This window comes from Centruroides sculpturatus, unplaced genomic scaffold (assembly GCF_000671375.1).
Source record: "Centruroides sculpturatus isolate CEXI.00-Female unplaced genomic scaffold, Cexi_2.0 scaffold154, whole genome shotgun sequence".
NCBI classification, from domain to species: domain Eukaryota; kingdom Metazoa; phylum Arthropoda; class Arachnida; order Scorpiones; family Buthidae; genus Centruroides; species Centruroides sculpturatus.
Window position 1 is genome coordinate 433,164 of NW_019384392.1, and position 26,434 is coordinate 459,597.

The 26,434-nt window shown below is 33.9% G+C and overlaps 1 protein-coding gene across 1 annotated transcript in view; it reads left to right on the top strand.

The window, feature by feature from the left end:
• The window catches only part of LOC111618247 (nuclear pore membrane glycoprotein 210-like), a 107,054-nt gene that overhangs the window by 26,524 nt on the left and 54,096 nt on the right, over nucleotides 1-26,434 (top strand). Inside the window, exons 2-12 of the mRNA XM_023359733.1 lie at nucleotides 4,692-4,831; nucleotides 4,965-5,096; nucleotides 9,364-9,451; nucleotides 9,612-9,736; nucleotides 9,915-9,922; nucleotides 9,979-10,111; nucleotides 10,668-10,795; nucleotides 11,567-11,722; nucleotides 12,475-12,574; nucleotides 13,358-13,476; nucleotides 13,807-13,950. Coding sequence (XP_023215501.1) covers nucleotides 4,692-4,831; nucleotides 4,965-5,096; nucleotides 9,364-9,451; nucleotides 9,612-9,736; nucleotides 9,915-9,922; nucleotides 9,979-10,111; nucleotides 10,668-10,795; nucleotides 11,567-11,722; nucleotides 12,475-12,574; nucleotides 13,358-13,476; nucleotides 13,807-13,950 — 1,273 coding nt within the window. The remainder of the gene's footprint in view (nucleotides 1-4,691; nucleotides 4,832-4,964; nucleotides 5,097-9,363; nucleotides 9,452-9,611; nucleotides 9,737-9,914; nucleotides 9,923-9,978; nucleotides 10,112-10,667; nucleotides 10,796-11,566; nucleotides 11,723-12,474; nucleotides 12,575-13,357; nucleotides 13,477-13,806; nucleotides 13,951-26,434) is intronic.

Sequence of the window (26,434 nt, forward strand, 5' to 3'; positions counted from 1 at the left end):
AGGTACTGTAAGTCTAATACAGTACTGTAATTTTATACATTTCTTGTGAAAAAAACATTTCTTATTCAATGGCCATAAAAATTATTTCTATTAATGATGTCTCCAAAGTTCAGCGAATTTTTCGCAAAAAAATAACTTATCAGAAAATGCGCCCGCCTTTTGGTGCGCTGCTCCACGACAACAAGCTTAAGCAATGGCGTCATTGAACGGTGCACACTCGGTAAGTAATCCTACAATTTTTGTTTATAGCATAGTTTATACGGATTATTCCCAAAAAATTATACGTGTTTTGGAAATGTTGAGTCAAATTAGTGTAGAATCGATTAATTTTATGGAAGAAAACCTTTCAAACAGCCGTAGTCCGTAAACTGCACACATGCTGGGCTGTGATTGGCTCATGTATTTAAGGATTTTACAACATAAAATTCTTATAAAGTGGAATGTATCTACCGCGTTATAGGGGGTCGACAGTACTTAAGAGTTTTCACAAGGTAACACTTCAATTCCATGCAGAGAAGTGCTATATGCTACCTGTCTCAATAACAATGATATAGCATGTCTATTTCATGCTATATCATTGTTGTAGTAATTAAGTGGATATAAAATATATATATTTTTAAATTATATTATTTTTTTTAATATGAATTATATTTAGTTTATTATTTTGTAAAATTTTTTGCCAATAGATGGCACTACATGTAAATCAGTAAATCAAATGTAGATAGAAATTAATTGATTTACAGAAATCCAATAGATATTTTGGGATGGAATATATGACATTATTGAAGTTAGAAGTATGTTAACATAGCTGCGAAGTTTTGTAGCAATTGGTTGAGTGGCCTAGGAGTGTGTAGTGAACAAATATACATCCTCATTTATATATATATAAGATATATAGATAATATAAGTATTGCATATATCAATACAGTAAAACCTTGTTATTTCAAAACTCAAGGGACCAAGGTCAAGATCAGATCAAGGATTTTTGTAATTATTGAAAATGGACAAAATTATATAAGATAATGATCTTATATAATTTACCCATTTGTTCATAAATGCATTAATATTATGTGTTATTATTTAGTACTTTAAACTAAGTTGATAAAACTGTCAGTTGGCATGCACTTAATGAAAACAACCAAATTACTTTCAAAGCAAGACCTGAAAATAACACAAGAAAGAAATTAAGTGCTTCAATAATTTTGTCTAGAGCAGGGGTGGCCAACTTTCGTGTACATAAGATCTACTTTTTATCTTAAAAATGTGTCTCAATCAACTTGTTGTTGTAGGCATAGTCTAAGTGGTGAGGGGGAAAGTGCGAAATACTATAAGTAAGATAGGTAAGAAAAGCCACAATTTAATTTAAAACATGAAGAAAAGGTACTTATATTTTAAACATCAGAGAAATTGAAACTCAATGTTGTCACTTTCAGGAACCACCACCTCACCCTTCCTCTCTCTCTACTGTATCCCAACCTGCTCTCTCTGTCTCTCTTCCCACGTTTCCTTTTTTTTTTTTTTTTTTTTTTTTGTTTGTTTTGTTTTGTTTTATGACCTTTGTCTACATTTCTTATTCCTCTTTTACAACTGTATGCAAATGGATTGCACATGGACTGACAAAACTGCATCTGAGGGAGGACACAGAGGTCTGATATCACTACAGTTGCATTCGGTTACAAGTGTAACACATTAAGTCAAGACATCGCGAGTGATTGACCAAAATTGGCTTCGCGATCGACTTGTTGGCTACCCCTGGTCTAGAGGATCAATGGCTAGTACTATGAATAATTCATTGTCTTAAGTTCAAAATTACAAAAATCATTTGATCTGATAAAAAAAAAAATTCTATTAACAGCTATAGATATAAGTACACATTTTGTCATGAATACACACGTGTATTTAATTAATGGACTGGAATTATTGAAAAAACAGATTTTTGCAAAAAATTTCCAAAATAATTAAATGTCAAACAAATTTCTTCTATAAAAATAAAAAGAAAATTTATGTTTGTTAGCTTTTTGTACTTTTGAAGTAAAAATTTAGGTAGTTTAGTTTTTCTTTAGTATTTTGTATTTTAATTATCATAATTTTGTTCAGATAACAATGATGGCATACAACTCTCCCCTGAAAATTGTTAGAATGGAAATGAAAACTTTGTGTAACTTACCACATTGTTTATTGCATATTTATGGAGTGATATACAGTAGAATGAAAAAGAAAGAACTTACTAAATTCTAATTCTAACTTCATTGTGTTCTAATTTTAAAGTCATTTAACAGTATTTTAAATTGTATGTCAATGTTACTGTGATTAATGTAAAACAAATTTCTGCACTACAGTTTGAAAAATGAAACAAGCTGAAATTATTATGATTTTTGAAAGTTTTGATTTTGTTAGCAAAAATTACAAAGTAATTTTGTTGTGCTTAAACAAAAATGAAACACCATACAGTTAAGTTAGGGCTGTCATTTTAAATATTTTAAAAATTCTTTTTAGTCATCAGATTTCTTTTTCTAGCAATAAAATGAGTTTATAGCTTATTAGAATTACAATTATCATGTCTTAACTGTCAAAGTTCTCTGAAATGAGGTCATTAATTAGATAGGAGATGATTTCTTGAAAACTGATAATTACCATTTACAAATTCAAATAGGAGTGTTTAATAATATGAGTTAAAACACAAATTGGATAGGACAAAAAAAATTGAAAGAACTAAAGGCAAGATATATATGTACAGGTAACCCCCATATAACACAGTAGTTATGTTCCAAAAAATTGCTGTGTTATGCAAATCCGTGTTATACAAAACAAAGAACTAGTATGAAAAGGAGGTTAGGTTCCAAAAATTAAAAAACATGCTATTATATTTTCATAATTAAGATAAATATCTTTATTAAAATTTTTTTAAGTGATACATATTAATATAAATTAGACAATGTTTTCTTCGTCATCACTAAAAGTGCTATTGTAAAAGTCATCACTAAAAGTACTAACTGAGAGTGTTTTCTTTTTGGCAAGTTATCCTTATCCTCTGAGCAATTTTCTGCATTATCTTCAGATCCATGCTTTACCTTTTGCAAAAAGTATGTAATTTTAGATTGCTTGCTTCTAGTTAAAAGATCTTTATAAATTTCCTTATATGATGCTAAGCAGTTATGAAGAATAAAGCAAGTATGGAATAAGGGGAAAACATCTGGCAACATCAGAAGCAGAAGCATTGAGATCTGGCAACATTGAAACAAGTTTCGAGAAGGACCATGTGTACCGACAGAAGGCAAGAAAAGAAAATTTACATACTTAAGTACTAATAGTTCACAAAAATAATAATTTTCATGAATTATTATTACTTAAGTATGTAAAAATTTATTACATTTCATGTTGTACGAGGGTTTTACCCAATTCTCGAAACGTGTCAGAGTGAATCTGTGCTATAGAAGTGCCGTGTTATACGGGGAGTTACCTGTATACATGTTTTTTTTTTATGGAAAATTATGATGGCTGAAGAATGTGTTTTGCTCACACAGGCTGGGTTTTTTTTTTTTTTTAAGAAATGCTTAGTGACTTAGGAAAAAAAAAGTCGCACAATGAATTGCAATTGAAAACCAGCATATAACCCACCTATTGCACAACTTGCACTCTTTTTAAACCTCCTTTTTAAATATAACTCTTTGTTAACTGTGTTTAAAAGACAATTTGAAATGCTGATAACCTACAAGTTTTCAGCATGAAATTAATGGTAATTTTATTTATTATTTTAGGTTTTCTACTTTTTCTAGTGTAATTTATATAAAGTTATGGTAACATTTTAAAAATTATACTAGTAGGTATCTGAATTTTTGCACCAGTAAATATGCTGGAGGTCACCATATAACAGATAATAGTCAGTGCATATTTTCAGTATGTATTTAATTATTAAATTATTTTCATTTTGAGCACATTTACATAGTGCACACATTTTAAAATATTAATTTAAAGATTTAAATGACCTCAATGATATAAAAGAAAAAACTATGCACAAGCAACTCAAATTTTGGGTTGTTTACATGCAGGAAACTTTTATATATTTTAAGCTATTTAATAGATCCACTTTAACCTTCTGCAGCATAAGATTGTACTTTATGAAACTTCAGAAAGAAATTTTAATATTTAAAACTTATTTTATTATACAATTATGTTTATTTCTATTATTGTGATTATTTAAATCTTCAAGTATGTATATTTTAAAATAGAATAGCATTCTATGTAACTGTGTTAAAGATGAACATTATTCAAATTTTAATTAATTTAATTGCCTGAAGATAAGTATAATTTATCAAAAGTATTAGCCAGCAGTTTATTTATTTTTAATCTGAGTTAAAATTATAACTAAAAAAAAACACTTGTCTATCTTTAGATCATGATTTTTTTCTGTTTTATTTATTAATCCTGATGTGATGTCAACTCAAACTTTTGTAATTAATCTTGATATATTTTTGCTTCTGCTTTAAATTTTACATTATGTTAAATATGAAAATACTTCAATTTTTTGTAAAAGAAAGAATTATATATACTTTATAATAAATTTAAAGTTTTTAAAAAAATTTAAAAATTTAAAGTTTTTATTCTATTTTTTATTTTATTAAATGTTAAGAGAATATATAATGATTATTGATTGAGCGACATTTTTATTTAAAATAAAAATTTCATTTTAGGTCATCATCACGCCAAGAAGTTATATCTATTACACCGGTGGAAGAAAATCTTGATCGTATATGTACAACCAAAGTCGTTTTGTCTGCTGTTTCTCCTTATCATGATAGACATTCTGTTATTGTTGTTGCAACTGATGAAGGTTATTAGTGTATTAAATTATATTAATAAGTGAATAAAAATTTTTAAAATATATTAATATAGCTTTAATACTTTATTTTAGTTATTTTTTTTTTTTTATTACATTGAAATTTATATTAATGTAATCTATACAGATACAGGATTAACTTTACGTTGTGATGTGACCGTTGATGTTATTCATTCTATTTCAATTGTTACAACTACAAGGGAGATATTTCTAGAAGATGCTCCTGTAGCTTTTGAAGTAAAAGCAGAAAATGATCAAGGTAAATTAAAAGTTTATTTGATACAGTAGAACCTCGAAAACTCAGCCTAATGTGGACCGAAGGGTGGCCGAGTTTGTGAAAATGCCGGGTTATCGGGAATGTGGTTAAAAAAGAATAAGTATGCGTGTTTCCTCAGAAAATACTGTACTGTACTTGTATATATTGTTTACTTGAGAATATAACAGAGAATAAACTGCCCAAATACCCTTAAACAAAGGAAAAGTACGTCTTTTATGAAGACATAGAACCTTTACTACATGAAAATGAAAATTAATGAATACACTGTGTACAGTAATTTACTTGATAAGATAGACCTCAGAAAAATACTTTATGAGAGCTTTTATACTTTTATAAAGCTGTCTACAATGAAAATTAATTAATTAAGGATTTTTTTGCCCTGCCAGGGTGTGGCCGAGTTATCCAGAGTGCTGGGTTATTGAGAGCCGAGTTTTCGAGGTTCTACTGCATAAAATATTTTAATTTCTTACTTCTTTAAATTTTAGAACATAGCCTTTTTAAAAATCTATTTTTATTTTGCATGAATGCTGATCATTTCAAAGAATTAGATGTTGAGAAATTTCACCCAACTGTTATGAACAGTTAAATCCGTATTAATATAGGCTATACCAAAAATCATTATTCCATCCTTTACCTATACTATTTTGCTCACACAATCAGTTCTCTTATGCCATTTTATAAAATGGCATCTTTTTAGAGTTTTTAATAGTGCATACACTCATTTGTCTGATGTAAATTACACCTTCAAGGAACTCATTTGTATCAGAACAATAGCAAACCCATACAAACTATAATGGATTAATTAAATTGCACATCTCAATTCAAACAATTCCAAATACAGAAAAAGATGATAAACATAGACACAAGGGTAATTGTATTCAAAAGAGGCTTAAATAAATTAAACGAGCAGATCAACGTAAAGGAGGAACTAAAGTTCATTCTATTGGATTGTTCAGAAATTTTTTTCCCCGTGGGAAAAAAACAATATTTTTATAATAAATAAATATTACATTGAATTACAGTAGAGCGTCGATTTTCCGAAAGTCAGTCATCTGAAACATCAATCATCCGAAAGAATTCCAGTCGGCAAATTTAAATTTTCACCAGTGCTGTGGCATTTCAATCTTTGGCTGTCTTGGGCTACTCAAATATTTTACGTTTTTGATACTAAATTAACATCTGAAGTATAAATTTTTATTGTTTTTATATTTTTCAATATATTTAGTTTTGTTTGTACAAAATAAAAAAATAATTTTTAACGATACAATAGTCTTTGTTAGGCTTAACATCGACGAAAATTCAACGCAAAGCGACACGCAACGGAGAAAAATTTTGACATCGGATACGTTAAACTATTTTTTCGTACGTAAATCAGTTATCCAGACAACCCCAGTCCCCAATTGATTCGGAAAATCGACGCTCTACTGTATATATTGACCATTTTGGTCAAATACCTGTTGCCATCATTTCTGGTAGTAGCATGATTCCACATTCATAAAAGTTTTGATCTTTGCTTACAAAAAACTGATCCAAGTGATTTTTGACATTTTAATTTCAAGTAAATATATTACAGTTTAAAAACTTTTGTATAGACCAGAACAAGTATTAATCTCAGGGTGCCTGATCTGGCGAATATGGTTGGTGTGATAGCACATCTCATCTAAGCTATAACAATTTCTGACAAGTTTACCAAACTTGTGTGAAATTTGGCATTATCATGGTAAAACACTACACCTTTTTTGTTGATCAATTCTGGCCTTTTTTGTTTGATGATATTACTCAATTTGTTTACGCGATGAAAGTACACTTTTGAATCAATTGTTAAATTGTCTGGTAAAAGCTCAAAAAAAAATTTCTTAAAATCCCATCAAAGAGAGCAAACTCTCTTTAAGAACATGTGGAGCCATATATTGAGCTTTGAAACGAAACCAGTTCATTTCAAGTAATCATAAATGGTTCAATTTGACAAATTTAATCTCTTAGTGATTTCATCTGTTGTTATTTGGCAGTTTGCTTCAATCAGTACCTTTATTTTGTTTTATTGGCTTCATCTGGCCATCCTATGGTGCATCTTCAATATTGAAATTGCGAGAATGAAATTTTGTAAACCAGTTTTGGCACTGTCTTTCTCTCAACACATCTTCTCCATACATGTACCACAATTTTTTTCTTGTTTGAACAGCATTTTGGTTTTTTGGTAATAAAAAAGCAAAATATGCCAAAAATGATGCTTTTGATTTTCCATATTTAATGGGACACCAAAAAAAAAACAATTGTACAGAATCAAACAATTTTTTACAAATAAGCCTTAAAATGTCAGCTATCAAAGTATATAATGAAAATTTGGTTTAAAATGAAATTGACTGGTAAAAATACATCTATTCCTCTAGTTATAAAAAAAAACGAAATTACTTTTTGAACAATCCAAAATCCCACTATTTAAATCTGCTTCAGAATAACAAAAATAAATCAGACAGCAATCAAATCAATCCATGGACCTTAGGTAATCCTCATAATGGAGAACTTACTCAACAAGAAAAGAATATATATAGGATCCACATTGTGATGTTCTTTGTGTCATGCAGATAACATCATTCAGATAAACATTAGGCATTTAACATTACTCCAACTTCATACATATGTGGATAAGATGACATCATACATTTTGGCAAAGCAAGAATAATTTTTCTCACTAATAACATCAAACAAGAGAAAATTTTTATTTAGTGTTGTTTTTGATATATAAATAAACTCCAGTTTTAAAAAGCTTTGGAAACATGTCAAACTACTGCACTGTATAGAGTAATATAGTTTATAGTGACAGGTAAAGTGTTTAATTTAATTAACTAAAATCCTATCTCTTCAAATTGTTTAGAGTCAGATATCACTTTCTATTCCAGGGGTTCATTTTTTGAAATAAAACTATAAATATTGTTAGATATTGAGTGTGAGAAAGTCAGAATAGAGTTCATAAGTCAAGAGTTTATCAGCTGAAGAATAATTAGGAAAACTCTGGTTTAAACTCACCATCTCTTTCCAAAAGAGATCCAGTCAAGATCTTGAATCGTACAGTGACATCAAAACAGACATGAATGACGATGTAATAAGTGAATTGGAAGACATTGAATTAGAGTAACTATGAAAACAATAATTTCAAATAGTGTAGCTGTAACCCATAAATACAGTCAATAAATTTTCAGTTTTGATACTTCAGAAAATGTAAGAGCAATTAAGATATTTCTTCTAGTTTTTACCATTCATTTCCTGTTGTAAGAGAAAAAAAACCTCAGCTTCAAAATAACTCCAAGGAATACATACATTTTCCAAAATAAACACCCAGGAAAATACACTATTTTATTTTGTTAATTTTTATATATTTTGTTTAACATATTAGATGTATGTAAAAATTCAGATGCAAACACATTTGAAAGAATGGAAGATCCTAAATTTAAACACTACATTATGGAATGATATATCCTGAAGATAGCTGAATTTAAAGCCAAAATGTTTGAAAATATTACATTTTAAAAAATCCAACAAAATTTTATCATTGATTAATAGGCTAATTGTCATCAGCTGTCATTATGTTTTCAAAATTTAAAAATTTACATTGATAGTTCTTTTCTTTCCTCCATGGAAAAAATAACTTAAAAAATTAAACTTAAATTTCAATATAGAATATAACATCTAGCATAATACATAATTTAAATACAAATGCTTTTCAATGCCAGTTCAATGAATTTTAAGGTACACTTTTTCACAAGTTTTTGAACCCAAAATTTGAATATGATGTCTTAAATTCAAAATAAATCTTTATCATTCTTCAAAAGTCTTAAAATCATTTTTGGAGAAGAACAAATGTAAAATCAAAAGTATGTAGAATTTCAATTTTTACATCTAAATAAAAACAGCCTGGAAGGAAGTGTATATGGGCTCATCAACTGAGAACCATTCCATGAAAAAATTGTCTCAGTATGATATTCCCAGGAAGTATGAGTTTCAGAATCAGCACATTTTGCAAATAGAAAATTTATATAAAGAGAGAGAAGTGTTTTTGTTTTTTCTATTATTCACATATTATTTGTATCTTATTTTTTAATTATGAAAAATATTTTATATACAATGCTGAGTTTAAAAATTTCTCTATTCCATTATACTTTATAATAAATACACTTAATGTTTTAATTTAATTACTAGAATATTTAAGATTAATAATAAAAAGTACTGAAATATAATTATTTAATTTTAGGAGATACATTCTCTTGTCTTGATGGTGTTTCATTTCAATGGATTATTACAGATCGTTTTGGTAAACCATCCGAAAATAATGTTTTGCGGTAAGGCTTCAGAAAATGCATATTTGCATGATATTCTGAACTGTATTGATACGTGATATTCAAAATATTCAGAATATTTTGAATGTATACTAATTCAAACATTTTGAAAATATCTGTAAATTGTTTACTTAAATAAAATTTAATTTATTTTTAAATTCAGATTTTTAAAGTTTGCTGATTCTGCATTTAAAACTCCTCCTGCTATTGATTTTTGGGAACAACAGGGATTGCATGGATCAAAAGTGTTATTAGAAGGAGTCAAAACNGGAAAATTGACGCTCTACTGTATATATAAGTTAACTTTGAATCATCAAATTTAAGGTTTTTAAAAACAAACCAGTTCTCTTATGATAAATCAAAATATTCATTTTATTCTTGTTAAGTAGGATTCTTAAATAAAATATTTTTCTTGAAAGTGTATTCATAAATTCAAAACAACAAACTTTAATTTTCATGGCTGAAGATACCAGTGTATGTTGTCTTCTAGTTTCAAATATGTTCTCAGTAAATTTTGTTTTAATTTTTAGGATCTTCAATCATCAGAGATAACATTAATTGTTGTTGCAAATTTAGTTCTTAATCCACCTTCTGATGTGTACATATTACCTGAAATGACAATTCAATATCAGGTAGAATTAATAAAGCAAAGAAAAGCTCATAGTAAGTAAACTGATTTTAGCAATAATGAAAAAAGAACTAGTAAATAGTTTTAATGATTGGAGATCTTTAAATTTATAAATATGAACTAAATATAAAAAAAATACATAAATCTAAAAGCAGTAGTATCACCAAATAAAATTATCTTAATGTTTATTTTACATTGGATTAAAACAGTGGTTATCAAAGTATGATTATAAATTAATCAATTAAATATAATAAAAATATAATATTGTTATGCTTATTATAAAATTAAAAACTACACAGAATTCTCATATGGCTGACTTACATTGTCATACTTTTTTCTTTTTATTTCTAAAAATCAATTACAAAATTACAAATTGCTTATAGTGTCTTGGATTGAAAATATTTATATTTGAAGAATTTTGAATTGAAAGATGTGCTGTAAAAATGATCAATAAAAATGCATTTTTATTTCATATTAGCTGCAAGGACCCGCTTTGCTGGGTTTTTATTCGTTCGTACATTTGTATGTAATATAGTTTTTTTTTATATATAAAAGACTGCTTTTCTAACTAATCTAGAATCTAGCTGCAAGGACCCGCTTCGCTGGGNTTAGTATTTAAAGTATCACCAGGAAATAAATGGTCTCTACAGGAGAAGACAACATATACAGTTTATATTGAATTATATGATTCAAAACACCACCAAATTTATCTATCAGATGTAAGTAATAGTTGAATTTAAATTTAATAAAATATATGAGGAGTCAATATACGTCATAAATCTGCATAGATTGAAAGCCATTTAAAATCTGCATGCATTTTTTTTGCTGGTTGCAATGCCCATCAAGAAATCAGAATCAACAATATAATCCACTGTTATTTAACTACAGTTGCTTTAACATAGTGAGTGTGTTGTGTGTCATTGTTGCACATTTTCTGTAGGCCACCTTATACTGTGACACCTTTTGCTGAAAATGCCCTGGTCTCCTGCATGCAGACATGATTCTCTTGGATGACAATGCTTGTCCTCATAAAATCAGACTAATGTAGCAGATATTGAAAACTTTCAGTTGGGAACACTTAAAATGTCCACCTTATAATTCAGACTTTAGCCACTAGTGATTTCCATTGTTTTGATCATTACATTTCTGTTGGGATCACTCACTGGCTACAGGAGGATCCAAAAACCTGCTTTGCTGCCACTTTCAAGGATTATGAAACAATGAGATAAGCATCTGGAGGTATAGGAGAATTATGTTGAAAAGTAATAATAAATTTCAGTCAAATAATTTTTTTTTCTTATTTGTTTTGTGAAAATATATTGACTTATCCTCATATATATCATATGCAAAAATTAATTATTATTTAACCCTGATTTTATTCCTGTGGTATCTGTACAAAATAACAAAAATATTTAAAACATGGAAAATATGACATAACTAACCAACTCAAAATATAATGTTCAATGAATCAATATTTAATTTATTTACAGAACATAAAAGTGGAGGTTACATTTTCCAATTTGCATTTCCAAGTTTCTTATTCATCTGATAATGGAACATATTATGTTGTTCAAACTCTTGCACCTGGTAGCTGTCAGATTCAAGGAGAAATTAAAGGAATTACAAAGGTTAGTTTATATATAATAGCATTACATATGTTTGTTAATATGTAATTTCTGTATATGTGTACTCTTAAAACATACAGTAAAACCTGTCTATGGCGACCACCCACGGTTCCTTCAAAAAGCGGTTTTTTAGACAGGTGGTCGTCCAATTCAGGTCGTGCTGTAATACCATATTTCAGTACGTATTTTGCACACTTTTTAGCCATTTCTACTAAGCAAAACTCGAGGCGAGCAAAAATAAGCGAATTTTTTCAACGATAGGGCTATATTGGTATTGCATTTTATTCTTATCGGATAACCCGATTTACAGGAGTCGTCATGATATTACAAGACAGACTTAACACCAATATTTTAAAGATTAATACAATACTTGCATTTTCTCGATTATAATGCACACTTTCTTTTTTCAAACTTAATTAATTTGACTCTGTTCTTTTCGTTCATTTCTCTGTTACGTGTATTACATCATCAATATAAAACCGCGTCCTATCTCTCCATCACTTTGCTTTTTGTTAGTTTAATCTTATTTTAACTTTAAAAATATTGTATTTTTTTTTAAGATTTAATATTTTCTTAATTAATTAAGTACAATAAGAAATATTATTAATTAATAATAAAATGATTTTATTTTTTCTCATCATACAATTTCATTACAATCGCGGAATCGAAAAAGGAAGTAAAACTGATTTTTGCATTAATGCGTTTATTGTTTTTTGAATATTTTGCCTGCGAAAATTACTTGGATATTATTTTTCTAAAAATATNTTCTTAAGGATGTTGGCTTTTGGGAAGCAGATGCAGTTACTTTTGTTGTAGTTGATGAGGAGTTTGTTGTTCTCGCTCCAATCATATACTGCTTGGAGGACCACGTTGGTTAGCTTTTGTAGGGTTTCCTGGTTCTGGTGTGAGAGGAGGACCACCGTGTCGTCAGCGAAGCCTTGGATATAAGGGTTTCCCTCTAGAGGCACCTTTTCTGTGACATGCAGGAGGCCGTTGTATAGCACATTCCATAATAAGGGGCCAGATTTGGACCCTTGGGGACATCCCCTGGAAATCGGTGTTGTGTAGACTATGTTGTCCAGGTTAGTGGCCATGGCCGTCCTTTCAGAGAGATAGCTTTGAAGAAGGCCCCAGACATTTGAGGGACAGTGGGAGTCAGCCAGAGAGGTGAGGATGGTCGGCCACCAGGCGTGGTCGAACGCACCCTTGAAGTCAATAGCTACCAGAAGGGTGTGCCTACCGGCCTGCTTTGCTGTGTTGATGTAGTCGGTTATCTTACTGATGGCTTGATGTGCACTCTTGTTTTTCCTGAAGCCATATTGGGCAGGGTGGAGGGCTCCTTTGCTGTCCAAATGGTAGAGGATCCTGCCGCCCATTAGACCGTCCAGGACCTTACCAAGCACGGCCAGGAGGGAAATCGGTCTGTAGTCGTTAGGAGAATTTGGTTGGGCCTCACCATTTTTTGGGATGAGCTTGACTGTTGCCGTTTTCCAAGGCTTCGGGAAGTATCTTTGTTGTAGACATTTATTGAACAGTACGGAGAAGGTGGTAGGGATGGCCGCATAGGCATGTTTTGCCATGCGCCAGTCAATCATGTCTGGGCCCGGTGCCTTTTTCCTTTTGATGTTGTCGAATTCTTTTTTGATTTCTTGGAAGGAGAAGGGTTGGTCCTCCTCAGTATGAGGGGTGGAGTGGCTCCTGTTTCTGATGTCGCTGTGGTTGTTGTTGTCCAACAGCGGGTCGTCTGTAGGAAACAGTTCCTTGAAGATAGCCTGGTAAGTGTCCTGGAGATTTGTGGTATAACCGGTGTCCGTTGGGATTGTGGGTGGAGGTATCAGAGGCTTTTTCTTCCGTATCGCCGTGTAGGAGAATTATGTTGAAAAGTAATAATAAATTTCAGTCAAATAATTTTTTTTTCTTATTTGTTTTGTGAAAATATATTGACTTATCCTCATATATATCATATGCAAAAATTAATTATTATTTAACCCTGATTTTATTCCTGTGGTATCTGTACAAAATAACAAAAATATTTAAAACATGGAAAATATGACATAACTAACCAACTCAAAATATAATGTTCAATGAATCAATATTTAATTTATTTACAGAACATAAAAGTGGAGGTTACATTTTCCAATTTGCATTTCCAAGTTTCTTATTCATCTGATAATGGAACATATTATGTTGTTCAAACTCTTGCACCTGGTAGCTGTCAGATTCAAGGAGAAATTAAAGGAATTACAAAGGTTAGTTTATATATAATAGCATTACATATGTTTGTTAATATGTAATTTCTGTATATGTGTACTCTTAAAACATACAGTAAAACCTGTCTATGGCGACCACCCACGGTTCCTTCAAAAAGCGGTTTTTTAGACAGGTGGTCGTCCAATTCATGTCGTGCTGTAATACCGTATTTCAGTACGTATTTTGCACACTTTTTAGCCATTTCTACTAAGCAAAACTCGAGGCGAGCAAAAATAAGCGAATTTTTTCAACGATAGGGCTATATTGGTATTGCATTTTATTCTTATCGGATAACCCGATTTACAGGAGTCGTCATGATATTACAAGACAGACTTAACACCAATATTTTAAAGATTAATACAATACTTGCATTTTCTCGATTATAATGCACACTTTCTTTTTTCAAACTTAATTAATTTGACTCTGTTCTTTTCGTTCATTTCTCTGTTACGTGTATTACATCATCAATATAAAACCGCGTCCTATCTCTCCATCACTTTGCTTTTTGTTAGTTTAATCTTATTTTAACTTTAAAAATATTGTATTTTTTTTTAAGATTTAATATTTTCTTAATTAATTAAGTACAATAAGAAATATTATTAATTAATAATAAAATGATTTTATTTTTTCTCATCATACAATTTCATTACAATCGCGGAATCGAAAAAGGAAGTAAAACTGATTTTTGCATTAATGCGTTTATTGTTTTTTGAATATTTTGCCTGCGAAAATTACTTGGATATTATTTTTCTAAAAATATCGTGGAAATAAGGTAGGTTGATACAGAAACTATTTATCGCATACGTACTGTATATGAACTTCAAAATAAATAAATAAAAATAGATTTATCAAACGATGAGATCAACCGATTAATTAATTGTATCGTGTACTATATTTTACACCCCCAAGGAAAATACTGTAGGTCTAGGGTAAAATAAATTTTGTTTTCCCACAGTTAAACTTTGCCGCTAATTGCTGTTGTGATAACTTTAATATGATTTTCTAACGACAGCCCTTTGCATTTCGGACATTTTCCAACAATCTGAAATGAATTTCCTTTGTTGCTAGACTAATTTATTAACACCTGCACCTAATTTCGAGGGTGGGAGAAGTGCCCCGGGTGGGTTCCAACGAGAGTTTAGGCTAATTCATTATATTAGGAGGTGGAAACATTATTGAGATGGGTTCTTACAATAGTTTAGACCAGATACATTCGCGAAAGTGGTCGCTTATTACAGGTGTTGTATGTTGTTTCGGACCAAAAAGCGATGCCTGCGATTGCGTTACACAGGTGGTCGTTTAATACAGGTAACTTATACGAAGACTCTATGGATAAACTATTCCGTGCCAGAAATTTTTGCACGTTTTGACAGGTGCCCGTCGAATGCAGGTGGTCACCTAAGCAGTTTTCACTGTACATGTAATTTGTTTCACATATTCTTCAGTTAGATTTTATCAAACTTATAAAATATCTTACTTTTTTTTGTATGTTTGAAATGTGTGCAAGAATATGCATTATGTATCTGTTTCTCTTATAAAAGTTTATCTTGAAACACAATTGTTTAAATAGATTTTTTTCAGTACTATTTATTCATTATTTTTGATTTTTCTAATTTATTAGACACTTTTTTTTTTATTTAATTAAATGCTTAAATTATTGGCATTTATTTTAAACTACTTTGCTATTTTTATTTAGATGTTTGAGCATTTAAATTTATCATGATTAAAACAGGTATTTCCTAAAATTATTACAATAAGCAGATTCAACCCTGTTTTATTCTATTTTAATATGAATTCTATCAAAAAATCATAATATACAGGGTTCCTACGTACCTGGAAAATTGGGAATTTTTGTTAGTGTTTGGAAAAAGTAATGGAAAGTCAGGGAATTTATCTGCTTAGCTGATTTTGTTTGCAGAATATGGCTGACCAAGTGTAGCCATCTGCATGCAGCAAGAAGTAATGCTGCAACCTTTATTAGCACAATTAAGCTTAGTAACGAAATTAATGCAAATATGTTATAATGGTCAACTGTCAAATATGAGAAAGTTGATAATTAACTTTGTTTATAGATTTCCTCCTTAGACTATCACTAACAAACAGACATGTCAGCACTACCAAACAAATGGTTACCTGATCAGATTCCAAACACTGAATACATATATAACAGCCAGACATCTATTACTGACGGGTGGACATACCTAGGAGATGACAACAGAGGTTCATCTCGCCATATTGGGGTGGACATACTTAGAAGAGCATGCCAACTTCTGTCCTACCATAATTATAGTCCCAAATGATTACCTATAATTTTATACAAATCACTACAAAATTATAGGTGCCGAATCATGAATAACTTGGTGCCGAATCAATGGCCACTACTCCAACTAGAGGTATGATAAAATAGATGTAAACTCTTGATCGTTTAGCATTTGAGTTAGGGCCAGTAGTAATAATTATAAATGCATATAGGCTAGATCATTGACCTCTAGCATAGTAATGCATATCTATAATTGTATTTTTCACTTGTGTAGTGCTACGCTACTTTGGTTTTTTATTTATGTACTCTTCCATTTTATTATAATTTGTGTAAATGAATTTCCACGTGTCAAGAACTATGTTTTGTTTTCTTTGTGTGATTGTACGCGGAAGACTATGTCGGGTCACTCCTATTGCTGCGCAAGGGGGGTGCGGACTGATTGGTGGAGAACAAAAGGTCACGTGAAGAGGGGTATAAAAGGAGACTGTCTCGTGTGTGCAAGAACTCTCTCTCTCTCTTTTCATGTTGGATTGGTGCTACAAGGACGGACGGATGGACGAGCGAGCAGAGATGTGCAAGGAGATCGGACTGAGAACAAAGGAGTATAGTAGCAACACGTGTGTACCACCATGTAAATGATTGTATATAGAATTAAGTCGTTTTAGCTTAGAATTTAGAAGTAAGTTTTTTTTTCTCTTTGTATTCACAATATCTACCTACCTATGTAAGGCAGACCGATAATGGAATGAATTACGAATTGTTATTAAAAGAAAATTTCATTCAAAGTGCCATTGTACAGTCCTCATTTGTTTTTGTTTTCTTACACCCATAATCAATATATTCCGATATATCTGATTATTATACATTGGCGTCCGCGACAGGATCAGAGAAGTTGTATTTCTTTGTAATTGGGTGACTCCTTGTAAGAGGACTATATATATTTTTTTTGAATTGTGAAAATTTGTCGAGGCATTAGATTGTACGTACTCCAGTTTTTTTTTTCTCGTAAATTGTGCCTATTACCTTAAGGATCGTATAAAGTAGTGTGAAAGTAAGATGGAAGAACAAGTCACCAGTGGTTCACAAGTATCAGGAGCGGTAGACGTTGGAAACGTACCTATTGTCACTGGATTCATGGGTATGATTCCATGTTTTTCAAGTCTGCCTGGTGACATGCTAGACGTCGGCCGGTTTTTCCAGACTGTGGAAAATGTAGCCTCACTAGCAAGTTGGGACGAAAAGGTGAAGATTTCAGTGATGCAAGCCCGTCTCAAAGGTGAGCCCTTGTCTGTTTTCTTTGATTTAAGGGACCAAGGGATTGAGGGATATGAAAACATAAAGAAGGAGCTTGTAAAGTGCTTTGGGCACAAAGAAAGGGAAAGGAATCATTTGGATCAAGTACTAAAAATATCCCAGAAGAAGGGAGAAAGGGTTTGCGAGTATGGTAGACGACTTAAAACTCTGTTTTCGCACGCTGTAACATGAAATCCCAATTTGGCTACGATAAGAGATAACACGGTCAAGGAGTGCTTTATGGAAGGGTTGGTACCTGAAATTCGGAAACAGGTCATGCAGGGTCGGCCGAGAACTTTGGATGAGGCAATAGTTAAAGCCGAGGAAGAAGAGGAAATAGAAGATGCATGTAACAAGCGGGGAGTTAGTAAAATATGTATTAGTCTGGAACAGGAGGTATGTCCTAATGAGAAGCGTGACAAATTAGATGTCCGGGTAACTGAACTAGAGGTTCAAATTAAGAAACTGAGCGACTCTATGTCTTCTGTGGTTGATTATGTCAAGGCGGAGAGACGTTCCGAGAGGAACTCGAAGGAAGATCGGAGGTGTTACTCATGCGGTGAGAAGGGTCACCTTTCCCGGCAATGCAGAAAGAGGGAACGTTTAAACTAGTTGGCGGTCATTTGGAAGGTCAGGCTAATGACCTGCTGGCTAGTTTGGAACTGACCAAGAATGTGCAATTGAATATGAGAGGGCTACCGATCATTATTGGCAGATTAGTAGGACAGAGAGTTAGTGGGTTGATAGATACGGGAGCCGAGAGGACAGTCGTTAGGAGTGAACTTGCTGAGTGGGCAAAATATGAAAACCCTGGTTGGATTGTTCGAGACAATTCGTGCATTAGCGGAATGTCAGGGGCAATAATTGAGAGTGACGAAGCCCTGGCAGTAAGGTGTGGGTTTTGTGATGAGAACACGATTGAAATGAGGATTCCTAGCGTTAAATTCCCGGCAGGTGCCAATTATGACCTCATATTAGGGATGGATGTTATTAGCCAGTATCCAGAAATTTTAACTGAGGTGAGACCAGTAATTGAGACCAGTAGGACAGGAAGTCAGGAGCTTTTCGTAAACATTAATAATAAGAGTGAATTTAAGGCTAATGCTTGGAAATTAGATCACCTTGGTGATAGAATAAAAGGAAGAGTAACTGAGGTGCTGGGGAAATATCCCGACGCTATTGCTGAAGAAATAACTGATATATCCGGCACAAATAATTATGTGCATTCGGTTAAATTAACCTCAGAATGCCCGGTGAATGTAAAGCAGTACCGCATCCCCTGCAACTACTTACCTGCTCTTAAAAAAAAAATCAGCGAACTTGTGAAGGCCGGTATATGTGAGGAAAGTACCTCAGCATGGAATTCGCCTATACACGTTGTCCCCAAGGACTCAGGCGAAATCCGCATCACCCTTGACTTACGAAAAATCAATGAAATCACGGAGCCTCAAGTGTTCCCAATGGCCAGAATAGATGATATCCTATCACAATTGGAGGGAAATAAATTCTTTTCTGTTCTGGACCTGAAAGCAGGATATTTCCAAATACCTTTAGACCCCAAGGTTAGACATGTCTTTGCCTTTTCAACACCTTGGGGAAAATATCAACTTTGCCGTATGCCCCAAGGTGGCAAAAATAGTGGACGTTTTTTTCAATTTGTGATGACAAAGACCCTTGCAAGGTTTGTGGGAAATAGCTGTTTCGTCTTTCAGGACGACATAGTGCTATTTTCAAAGAATTTAGAAGACCACCTAGAATTACTCGAACAGATGGTTAGTACTCTGAGAAATGAGGGATTAAAGGTAAACCCAAAGAAATGCCAAATTTTGGCGAAGGAAGTTAAGTACTTGGGACACATAATAAATGAAAAGGGTGTGACTCCAGACCCTGCAAATATTGATTCAATTAAGAACATTAAACCACCGGGCAGCGCTAGGGAAGTCTGGAGTTTCCTCGGTGTTGTGGGATTTTTCCGTAGTTTTATCCCTTCATTTTCAGAAATTGCTAATCCATTAACGGAATTGACCAAGAAGAATAAAAAATTCACGTGGAGTCAAGAATGTCAGGATAGCTTTGAGAAATTAAAGTATGCTATTGCTAACTCACAGATCCTTACCCACCCTGATTTCAAAGAACCATTCTATCTACACACAGACGCTTCTGATAAAGCTGCTGTCGCAGTCCTCGAACAACAACGTAGTGGGGAGTTAGCCCCAATAGGGTATTATAGCTAAAGGTTTCGGGGGGCTGAATTGAATTATTCGACCATAGAAAAGGAATGTCTGGCGATAGTCTTAGCCTTGAGGCACTTTAAATATTTAATTTTGGGGCAAAGGATTATAATATTATCTGATCACAAACCATTAGTTTTCATGGGTAACATTCAAAATGGTAGTCGCAGACTAACCCGTTGGGTTATGGAACTTATGGACTATCAAATTGAAATACAACACATAAAAGGTGTTGATAATGTTGTTGCAGACTTTCTGTCCAGGAATGTGAATGGCGTGAATCACATAGAGGTAGGATCTGGAAGGGAGGAGATCCCGAGCAGGTATGAAATTTGCCAGTCACAGGACTGTGATAGTGTATTTGGTCCTATAAAAAGAGACATACTACGAAGTAATGGTTACGATAGGATAGGTATTGAGGCGTCTGAGTATGTGGTAATGAATGATTGTTTGTACAAAAAGGGATACTTGAAGTCCCGTAACCAATACATTGACCAAGTGTGCGTGGGGGAAAATTTAGCAAAAGATCTCGTGAGAGCGATCCATAAAAACCAACTCTCGGGGCATTGGGGGGTATTAAAAACCGTTAAAAATATAGAGAGAACGTACTTTATAAGGAACCTAAGGTGTAAGGTTGAGGAGGTAGTAAGAGACTGCGAAGAGTGTCAACGGTATAATATCCACAAGGGTAGGGCCCCATTTCAAGAGAATGAAACAGCTAGCGCCCCTTTTCAAAAGATCGCTGTTGATGTGATAGGTCCCATTCATACGTCAAAGAAGGGAAATCGCTACATACTCGTTATTATCGATGTTTTCACGCGCTTCGTAGAGGCTCATCCGATGAAGGATCAGACGGCATGGTCTGTGAGCAATGTACTTTTTGATGAAATTGTTTGTAGGTTTGGGGCTCCGGAGGTAATAATATCGGATAGAGGCACAAATTTTTTATCATCACTTTTCATGGATTGTTGTAAGTGGTTGGGAAGTAGGCGTAATGTGACGACAGCTTATAGACCGTGTGCTAATGGTATATGTGAGAGGGTTAATAAATCCCTAATCGATATGATCGCGAAGTCATCAAGTGATGATGGTGCGGAATGGGATGATCTAATCCCATCTGCCTGCTTCGCGTACAATAATTCTTATCACTCCACCACCAATGAGTCGCCAGCATTCCTTTTATTTGGGACTGACCCAAGGGCTCCGAACATCGATTACATCCCTAGATGTATGACCACGGATGAGCGTAGATCATTTCTCATTACAAAGTTTCGCGTTTTGAGAGAACTAGCGGAGCATCACGCAAGAAAGAAAAATCGGAAGAGTCGTGACTTTAGGAATAAGGGAAGAGAGTTAATGAGATTTAATGAAGGTCAAAAGGTATGGGTGAAAAGAAGTGGGGTCAAGAAGAAGTTTTCTGACAATTATGCGGGCCCGTTCCGTATCACCAAGGTGATAAATCCCACAACTTACCGCGTGGAAGGTTGCAATCGTGGGGATGTGGAAACGGTCCATGTTGACCGTATTAAACCTTGCTATGGGTGGATAAAACCTATTAAAAGGAGGTTAGGAAGGAAGAGAAACGTAAGAGAGGTGATAACAGAAGATGAGGACGAGATTCTTGATCAACGTGTGGTTAGAAATAAGTGCATTGGTAAACGTTCCCATGACATTAGTGGACCTGAGGGGGGTGAACCGGAAGGGATGACGTGTAGTGAGAGGCCGTATAATTTAAGGGGAAGAAGGCCAGACTTCCGCAAATTACATTTTGGGAAGTAGTCTTTGCAGGGGAGGTATGTAGTGCTACGCTACTTTGGTTTTTTATTTATGTACTCTTCCATTTTATTATAATTTGTGTAAATGAATTTCCACGTGTCAAGAACTATGTTTTGTTTTCTTTGTGTGATTGTACGCGGAAGACTATGTCAGGTCACTCCTATTGCTGCGCAAGGGGGGGGCGGACTGATTGGTGGAGAACAAAAGGTCACGTGAAGAGGGGTATAAAAGGAGACTGTCTCGTGTGTGCAAGAACTCTCTCTCTCTCTTTTCGTGTTGGAATGGTGCTACAAGGACGGACGGACGAGCGAGCAGAGACGTGCAAGGAGATCGGACTGAGAACAAAGGAGTATAGTAGCAACACGTGTGTACCACCATGTAAATGATTGTATATAGAATTAAGTCGTTTTAGCTTAGAATTTAGAAGTAAGTTTTTTTTTCTCTTTGTATTCACAATATCTACCTACCTATGTAAGGCAGACCGATAATGGAATGAATTACGAATTGTTATTAAAAGAAAATTTCATTCAAAGTGCCATTGTACAGTCCTCATTTGTTTTTGTTTTCTTACACCCATAATCAATATATTCCGATATATCTGATTATTATACACTTGTATATTGTATCTTATGCTTTATTTTTCTATTAAACTTATTATTTAGTTAACATGTCAACCTGTCATTATTTGGAGTAAGGATCACCCTATCGGCTTACCGATTGCGCTCCCCACTCGAATTATAGTCCTCCTATTTTAAATAGCCATCCAATGACGTGAGCGGTCTTCACCAAACCATTGCTGTTAAAAGGGGTTTAGACTACTCCCCTGGCTTCTCACATTAGAATATATCGGAATTCATTTTTCTGTTGAAACATTTTTAATATTAGAGGACACCACTAGATGTATAAACCTGTCTTTCATAAAATTTTTGTGTCTTTCTTATGTACTTAACTGCTTTCCTTATCTGATATCAGCAAAAGCATCTTCCAAAAACACTGAAAATTTTTCTCGGGTGCTTAGTGCTGAACCTTGCCTAATTGCAAATAATGAATTAATTTTAATTTTGTGTGTGTAATATATTAAAGTCTTACTTACTGTTCTATTGTATTGTAAGAATATTTTAAAATCACTCAAAATCAGTAGTTTAAATCGCGTCAAATTGTTTAATTTTTTAAAAATTTTGTTTTAGTGTTTTGACAGTTANAATCATAATATACAGGGTTCCTACGTACCTGGAAAATTGGGAATTTTTGTTAGTGTTTGGAAAAAGTAATGGAAAGTCAGGGAATTTATCTGCTTAGCTGATTTTGTTTGCAGAATATGGCTGACCAAGTGTAGCCATCTGCATGCAGCAAGAAGTAATGCTGCAACCTTTATTAGCACAATTAAGCTTAGTAACGAAATTAATGCAAATATGTTATAATGGTCAACTGTCAAATATGAGAAAGTTGATAATTAACTTTGTTTATAGATTTCCTCCTTAGACTATCACTAACAAACAGACATGTCAGCACTACCAAACAAATGGTTACCTGATCAGATTCCAAACACTGAATACATATATAACAGCCAGACATCTATTACTGACGGGTGGACATACCTAGGAGATGACAACAGAGGTTCATCTCGCCATATTGGGGTGGACATACTTAGAAGAGCATGCCAACTTCTGTCCTACCATAATTATAGTCCCAAATGATTACCTATAATTTTATACAAATCACTACAAAATTATAGGTGCCGAATCATGAATAACTTGGTGCCGAATCAATGGCCACTACTCCAACTAGAGGTATGATAAAATAGATGTAAACTCTTGATCGTTTAGCATTTGAGTTAGGGCCAGTAGTAATAATTATAAATGCATATAGGCTAGATCATTGACCTCTAGCATAGTAATGCATATCTATAATTGTATTTTTCACTTGTGTAGTGCTACGCTACTTTGGTTTTTTATTTATGTACTCTTCCATTTTATTATAATTTGTGTAAATGAATTTCCACGTGTCAAGAACTATGTTTTGTTTTCTTTGTGTGATTGTACGCGGAAGACTATGTCGGGTCACTCCTATTGCTGCGCAAGGGGGGTGCGGACTGATTGGTGGAGAACAAAAGGTCACGTGAAGAGGGGTATAAAAGGAGACTGTCTCGTGTGTGCAAGAACTCTCTCTCTCTCTTTTCATGTTGGATTGGTGCTACAAGGACGGACGGATGGACGAGCGAGCAGAGATGTGCAAGGAGATCGGACTGAGAACAAAGGAGTATAGTAGCAACACGTGTGTACCACCATGTAAATGATTGTATATAGAATTAAGTCGTTTTAGCTTAGAATTTAGAAGTAAGTTTTTTTTTCTCTTTGTATTCACAATATCTACCTACCTATGTAAGGCAGACCGATAATGGAATGAATTACGAATTGTTATTAAAAGAAAATTTCATTCAAAGTGCCATTGTACAGTCCTCATTTGTTTTTGTTTTCTTACACCCATAATCAATATATTCCGATATATCTGATTATTATACATTGGCGTCCGCGACAGGATCAGAGAAGTTGTATTTCTTTGTAATTGGGTGACTCCTTGTAAGAGGACTATATATATTTTTTTTGAATTGTGAAAATTTGTCGAGGCATTAGATTGTACGTACTCCAGTTTTTTTTTTCTCGTAAATTGTGCCTATTACCTTAAGGATCGTATAAAGTAGTGTGAAAGTAAGATGGAAGAACAAGTCACCAGTGGTTCACAAGTATCAGGAGCGGTAGACGTTGGAAACGTACCTATTGTCACTGGATTCATGGGTATGATTCCATGTTTTTCAAGTCTGCCTGGTGACATGCTAGACGTCGGCCGGTTTTTCCAGACTGTGGAAAATGTAGCCTCACTAGCAAGTTGGGACGAAAAGGTGAAGATTTCAGTGATGCAAGCCCGTCTCAAAGGTGAGCCCTTGTCTGTTTTCTTTGATTTAAGGGACCAAGGGATTGAGGGATATGAAAACATAAAGAAGGAGCTTGTAAAGTGCTTTGGGCACAAAGAAAGGGAAAGGAATCATTTGGATCAAGTACTAAAAATATCCCAGAAGAAGGGAGAAAGGGTTTGCGAGTATGGTAGACGACTTAAAACTCTGTTTTCGCACGCTGTAACATGAAATCCCAATTTGGCTACGATAAGAGATAACACGGTCAAGGAGTGCTTTATGGAAGGGTTGGTACCTGAAATTCGGAAACAGGTCATGCAGGGTCGGCCGAGAACTTTGGATGAGGCAATAGTTAAAGCCGAGGAAGAAGAGGAAATAGAAGATGCATGTAACAAGCGGGGAGTTAGTAAAATATGTATTAGTCTGGAACAGGAGGTATGTCCTAATGAGAAGCGTGACAAATTAGATGTCCGGGTAACTGAACTAGAGGTTCAAATTAAGAAACTGAGCGACTCTATGTCTTCTGTGGTTGATTATGTCAAGGCGGAGAGACGTTCCGAGAGGAACTCGAAGGAAGATCGGAGGTGTTACTCATGCGGTGAGAAGGGTCACCTTTCCCGGCAATGCAGAAAGAGGGAACGTTTAAACTAGTTGGCGGTCATTTGGAAGGTCAGGCTAATGACCTGCTGGCTAGTTTGGAACTGACCAAGAATGTGCAATTGAATATGAGAGGGCTACCGATCATTATTGGCAGATTAGTAGGACAGAGAGTTAGTGGGTTGATAGATACGGGAGCCGAGAGGACAGTCGTTAGGAGTGAACTTGCTGAGTGGGCAAAATATGAAAACCCTGGTTGGATTGTTCGAGACAATTCGTGCATTAGCGGAATGTCAGGGGCAATAATTGAGAGTGACGAAGCCCTGGCAGTAAGGTGTGGGTTTTGTGATGAGAACACGATTGAAATGAGGATTCCTAGCGTTAAATTCCCGGCAGGTGCCAATTATGACCTCATATTAGGGATGGATGTTATTAGCCAGTATCCAGAAATTTTAACTGAGGTGAGACCAGTAATTGAGACCAGTAGGACAGGAAGTCAGGAGCTTTTCGTAAACATTAATAATAAGAGTGAATTTAAGGCTAATGCTTGGAAATTAGATCACCTTGGTGATAGAATAAAAGGAAGAGTAACTGAGGTGCTGGGGAAATATCCCGACGCTATTGCTGAAGAAATAACTGATATATCCGGCACAAATAATTATGTGCATTCGGTTAAATTAACCTCAGAATGCCCGGTGAATGTAAAGCAGTACCGCATCCCCTGCAACTACTTACCTGCTCTTAAAAAAAAAATCAGCGAACTTGTGAAGGCCGGTATATGTGAGGAAAGTACCTCAGCATGGAATTCGCCTATACACGTTGTCCCCAAGGACTCAGGCGAAATCCGCATCACCCTTGACTTACGAAAAATCAATGAAATCACGGAGCCTCAAGTGTTCCCAATGGCCAGAATAGATGATATCCTATCACAATTGGAGGGAAATAAATTCTTTTCTGTTCTGGACCTGAAAGCAGGATATTTCCAAATACCTTTAGACCCCAAGGTTAGACATGTCTTTGCCTTTTCAACACCTTGGGGAAAATATCAACTTTGCCGTATGCCCCAAGGTGGCAAAAATAGTGGACGTTTTTTTCAATTTGTGATGACAAAGACCCTTGCAAGGTTTGTGGGAAATAGCTGTTTCGTCTTTCAGGACGACATAGTGCTATTTTCAAAGAATTTAGAAGACCACCTAGAATTACTCGAACAGATGGTTAGTACTCTGAGAAATGAGGGATTAAAGGTAAACCCAAAGAAATGCCAAATTTTGGCGAAGGAAGTTAAGTACTTGGGACACATAATAAATGAAAAGGGTGTGACTCCAGACCCTGCAAATATTGATTCAATTAAGAACATTAAACCACCGGGCAGCGCTAGGGAAGTCTGGAGTTTCCTCGGTGTTGTGGGATTTTTC